Raw genomic sequence first — 6000 nt, forward strand, 5'->3', positions numbered from 1 at the left:
AATAAGAAAAACTATCTTATTTAAATGTAATTATTTCTATTATTCTAACCTCTAAGAAAGAAATTAGAATGAAGTGTTGAGTGAAAGTCAGCTAGATATATTAGTTGCAAGACTATTTTGTGATTTAAATCATTGGTAATATTACCATCTTGCGGCAAAATCTAGTATTGCAATTTTGAATGACAGAAAGTGGAAGTGTTCTGGCTATTCTTTTTTCAAGAACTATGCTTTTGATAAAATTCAGTCAAGTATTTTACTCCTCCACATTGACCACACTCCAAGCCACTCCTAAGGAAAAAAATCTTTAAAGTTCTTTAATGATGAAAAAAAAGAGTAAAAGAATGTTATTTAAATGCAGAAATAAAAGGAATGCCCCAATAAAACAACAAAATGAAAAATGAAAGCATAGCCAGAAAAACACAAAATTTGATGGAAAATGTTTCAGTGTGTCAACTAAGTAATTAAAACTGCTATGGCTAATTCTTACACTGCAATATTCTACATTTTAAGCACAGCATTAGATAAAAGCTGTTTGGTAACCCAACATTCTCTGTTGGTTTCATTTTTATAAGTTACAATTGCTGCCACACAAATTCTCTCATCTTATTATAGAGGAGGTACAAGCCTCCTTACTATTGTCCCTTGGCCCACATATACTCATGTGAATTTTCCCAAGTATACCATGAATGATCCAGTTTGTATTGACAATTTAATCTAGCCTTGCAGACATTAATCTACTGAATTCCAGCTAAATCAAATAAAACCTACTTTGTGTGTGTGTGTGTGTGTGTGTGTGTGTGTGTGTGTGTGTGTGTGTGTGTGCGTGTCTGTCTGTCTGTCTGTCTGGGCATGTCTGTATCTAGATGTGTCTGCTGGTGTATGCCTCTGCGTCTGTCAGTGTCTCTATCTGCCTGCGTCTCTGTGTATCAACAAGCAGATGTATACACATACACATATCAGGACAGCATAATGATCATAAGAATAAAAGAAATAAAGAAATACAGGGGAGAAAAAAGAAATAAAGGCTAGAAAGACATAATAGTATTGCTAACCGCTAATCTTTTCCAGTGTAAACTAATAGACATATTAGGGACAAATATTTCCCTTAAAAGCAGAGATCTAGATTCAGTAGGACCAAGATTAGTGACAATACATGTAAGGTCCATTTCTAGCCATCATTTTATATCCAAAACTGTGAAGCAGCCTGAATAACATCCATATCCCTGTTTATAAAAGTGATTGTTCACAAAAGCTCCATTTTGCTTCCAATTCAATGACAAATTTATAATACATACAGACAGCAAGAAGAAAGAGTGCACAAGCTTGCAAGTACCCATCTTTCCCTCTGCTTCTTTACCAACAATGGTTGGATGACTCCTTGACTACAGCCAATTAAATTTTCTGAAATAACCAGAGGGTACTCCCAACAGCCCATGAACTATACAACTTGTTCTTCTGAAGTATGGCTTTGTCACCTTTTGGGACTATAGCATTTTTTTAAAAAATAGTTTAAACAACCTAATTTTCTTATCAATAATTACATGGCAGTGATGAGTTATCCTGCATTCATTTATTTAACAATTTTTGAAGTCCAAGCCCTCTTACCTTAAGAATATTACCCTAATTCAAAACCACCACCAAAGAAGAATTTGTTACAAAGACAAATACTACTAATTTACTAACTGTATCCAACCTGCTGATGATTGCAATGTTTGGTGCAAGCTGTGTGGCAACTGAAGTGTGAACAGAGGTGAATGAACACTATTTCTGAAGAAGTCTTCTGTGGCTTTAGATTGCAAAACCTTTGTTTCCCAGAGCTGCAGAGAGAAACAAAATGTTTGCTTTAAAAAAAAAAAATTAGGATAGTTACTGCTATTCTTTTAACTTTTAAATTGTCAACTGAAATCTCAATAAATGGGTAAGTGTTAAATGCTAATTAAGAGGTCTGAATTATAGTTTAGCCATTTTTTAAGCTGAAAAAACAAAAGAGAAACTTTTACTGTCTACAAACCTGTTTCAAGTCTTTTAAGACTTGTTCTTCTACACCTTCTTCAGCAAAGAGATCCCTCACTCCTTCAATCACATCTTCAATTACAGATCTGTAAAGTTTAGCCTACATAAAAGCAATTGTTAAAAGTTTTACATTCAAGTTTGAGTGTGCTCAGCCTTTAAAAACATGAAATGTACACTTTTCTAATCTTATATTTAAAGAAAAGCCACCACAAGGATTTTCACTAAATGCATCCTATTCCCAGTATAGTCTTAGCTTTTCATAAATTGTGTTAATTTCAGATCCATAGTCTCAGTCTATCTATAAGGCTGAATCACAATGAGCGTGTAGGTTGCTCAGTCAAGTCTGACTCTTTTGTGACCCCAGGGACTATAGTCTGCCAGGTTCCTCTGTACAAGGGATATTTCAGACAGGAATACTGGAGTGGGCTGCCACTTTCTTCCTCCCAGCCCAGGGATTAAACTGGCATCTCCTGTGTCTCCTGCATTGCAGGAGATTCTTTACCTGCTGAGCCATCAGGGAAGCCCTGAATCACAATACTACAAGAAAATATGAGATACAAATCTCATCAAGATGTATGCTTGTTTTTATGTTCCCTGACTTCTGTGTCAGTATTTAACCTCCCCAGTCCTTTTTAAAAGGAAACTAATTTAAGGCAGGTGGAAATGAACCTTTTGTTTTCAGTTTACTCTTTTCTCAAACAGATCAAAAGAGCGTTTTTAGAGTTTATTATTTCCACTAATGTAAATAAATTCCACCTCATAAGTTTGGGGCAGCCATTTACAATAGTCACCAAAGTGCTTCCCACTTTCAAAGCACATGTAATCCAAAAGATATCTTGAACCATGGTCAAGTAAACTGCAACAAAAAGGATTTCCTAAGAGAAACTAAGGACAGAAACTAAGAAACTAAATGAACCTTACCCTTCCATAGCCTGCAGAGAGTAAGTAACATCCTAAAAGCAGATTTTTACCAGATTAAAAATTGGTCAATATCAATAGAAAAATAGCCCTGTGAAATAAACTCAGTCCTTCAAATCTATGTAAATTGTGCTTCATTTCCACCATAATCCTGGCAAGTCCAGTGGTTAAGACTCAATGCTTTCACTACTGGGGGCACGAGTTCAATCTCTGGTCAAGGTACGAAGATTCACTGCAAGTCATACGACGTGGCCAAAAAATAAAATAAAATATAAAAATAAATAAAATTTTAAAATTACTAAATGCAAAAAAAAAAGAGCCACGCTAAGTACTGACCTGACCTAGTGGACTGATAAGAAATGACAAAATAGGAATGTAGTTGAATTGCTCTTATTTCAGCAATTAACAGGCCAAATTGAAAATTCTATTATTCAAGGACTGCTTTTTCTTACTACTCAGTAAATAAATACGTTCATGGCAAGAGTAGTTAGGCTTTACATTTATCCTTTGAAGACCAAGAGTAAGACTATAAATAAGCCAATTAGTAATATTTTAAGTAATATGTATTCACAAGTATAACAGTAAGATTAGGTGCTCTAGATTAGTCGCTTCTTGTAAAACAGTTTACCCTGATAAAGGTGCTAAACTGAGGCTTCAGTGTTGGTCTCAGCTAGTGTGATCACATTTAAAGCAAGAGGGAAAAACTCCTAGGGATAAACACATCTTTTAAGATCTACCCTCAGAATGTAACAGCAGCCATCGAAAATGACCCATTACCACACAAAATTTCAAAAGCAAAGTAGGAGCTGAACGTACTTTCTCTTCTAGGACTACAGTTAGATTTTATCTTCATTATAATCAAATGGTATACATGGTAAATTCAAGTATAATTACTTTACATATCTTAAAACATACTAAAATCAGACAATGGATACACATTAAGATAATAACTTTTCTCAAGACATGAACCCTTTTATGCTGTGTATGTATAGGTGAAACCCATAAAATACCACACATCTAGACAAGCTACATTGCCTTTTACCAAATGTGAACTTCTAACTTGAACTGAAAATCAACATGACTCCTTAACTTTACCTTTAATTCAGGTTTTTAAGATTGATAGAAGGTCTCACAAGGCCATTTAGCCTATCAATTCTCATGTGAGGTTTAGGTACTCCATAGCAGTAGGAGAGCAGTGTCTCCGTTTATCAATTTCAACTGTACTTATGGATGGGAAAATGGAAGGACGAGGGAGACCTCTAAAAATATGTGGTGGGGTAACAAAGTATCACATTACCTGTTGTATCAGGTAACTAATACAGCTTAGAATCAACAGCGGCCATACTAAAATTAAGGGCTACAATTAAAAGTGCAACTGAACTTAGTAATTCTAAACACACAGGAAACTGGCAGGGCTCAGGTGCATTCCACCTCTAACCACCATCTCACATCCGTATTCTGGAGGACCTGAGTTTGGATGAGAAGCCAGAAGGAGAAGAGGAGGGGCATCTGCTCTTCTGATGGGAGCCAGATCCAACTTCCAGGTGAGTTACTGGCTCTAATCCGTGTCCTCCAACACGGAGGCGAAGAACAGCCGAAGCCCCTACGGGAGAGGGCCTCTGAATGTCTGTGAAGGGCCAGGAGGAAAAAAAGTGGTGTGGGGAGCTCCGCTGCCATGACCCCAGGCTCACACTCCCTCCCCGCGGGGCGCAGGCCAAGAGGCCATGCTGATGGTCCTCACTTACCACCCCGTTGACGTTGACGCAATCCATGACACCGGCTCCAGCACCTTGCTGCTTGCGCCTGCGCCTGCGCAGCACGCGGTGCCTCGCCAAGGACCGCCCCCTGTGGGCTTTGAATGTGGGTGCACGTTGTCCGTGCAACTACGTCAGGGCGCTGCGGGCGGGGCAGGGGAGGAGAGAAGGTTAATAAATCGATCAGGGTTAACTGGAGATTCGGTGCTGATGCAGGGGAGAGGTTGGTCTGCTGGGACAAAGAAACCAGCTAAAGTGGGATGGTTAATTCCGGTGTAATTAGCCTTGGGCTGTTCACATGACCCTTAAAAAGCCTTTATTTTCTCAAGTTGTAAAATAAAGGCTACGAAAATAGGGGATGAGCAATGCAGTGGTAGATCCCAGCTCACTTTACCTTTGAAAAGAAAGGAATTAGAGGTGTCTGTCTTCTCCTTCTATAATTTTCATTCCTCTCCTTAGGCCCCACTCACAGCTGAACTCCAGTATGTAACAAGAATCTAACTCTTCTAAGATGGGTTCTCAAAGTGTGGGACAGCAGCAACCGCTTCATCTGGGAAGCTGTTAAAAATGCAAATTATTGGGTCCCACCCCAGACTTTACTGGGCTTCCTTGGTAGCTCAGCTGGTAAAGAATCCACCTGCAATGCAGGAGAACTCAGTTCGATTCCTGGGTTGGGAAGATCCCCTGGAAAAGAGTTGGGCTGCCCCTCCAGTATTCTTGGGCTTTCCTGGTGGCTCAGACAGTAAAGAATCCGCTTGCGATGCGGGAGACCTGGGTTCAATCCCTGGGTTGGGAAGATCCTCTGGAGAAGGGCGTGGCAACCCACTCCTGTATTCTTGCCTGGAGAATCCCCATGGACAGAGGAGGCTGGCGAGCTACAGTCCATGGGGTTACAAAGAGCTGGACACAACTGAGCGACTAAGCACAGCACAGCACAGCCAGATTTCCTGAGTCTGAAACTCCAGAGGTGGAGACCTAGCCTTCTGTAACTTTAACATTCTCTCCACGTGATTCTGATGGGCACTTAAATAAGACTTGGTGTCCCAAAACTAAGATTCTCAACTTTGTCTGTACACTGAAATCACCTGCAGAGATTATTAAAGGTTTGGCACCTGGGTCTCTCCCCTAGAGAATCTGATTCTATCTTATGCAGCCAAGGTGGAGAACCACTGCTAAAATAAAGTCAGCATCCCAATACCACCCAGGCTCCTTTTCCTCCTCAGGCAGAAATCACAGTCTCTTGACCTGTAATAATTTCCTCCTTCCCTTGAAGGGTAAAGCATCCAGGGGCACAGCTTGCCTGGGGCTGAGGGCA

At 39.6% G+C, this 6000-nt stretch overlaps 1 protein-coding gene across 1 annotated transcript in view; it reads right to left on the minus strand.

The window, feature by feature from the left end:
• The window catches only part of GTF2A1L (general transcription factor IIA subunit 1 like), a 46067-nt gene extending 41364 nt beyond the window's left edge, over positions 1–4703 (minus strand). The window contains exons 1-3 of the mRNA XM_068963756.1: positions 4677–4703; positions 2012–2113; positions 1694–1817 (exon numbers count right to left, since the gene is read on the minus strand). Of these exons, the coding sequence (XP_068819857.1) occupies positions 1694–1817; positions 2012–2113; positions 4677–4703 (253 nt within the window). The remainder of the gene's footprint in view (positions 1–1693; positions 1818–2011; positions 2114–4676) is intronic.
• Between the last annotated feature and the right edge of the window lie 1297 nt (positions 4704–6000).

The sequence above is a fragment of the Capricornis sumatraensis genome, chromosome 1 (genome assembly GCF_032405125.1).
Source record: "Capricornis sumatraensis isolate serow.1 chromosome 1, serow.2, whole genome shotgun sequence".
Taxonomy (NCBI): Eukaryota; Metazoa; Chordata; class Mammalia; order Artiodactyla; family Bovidae; genus Capricornis; species Capricornis sumatraensis.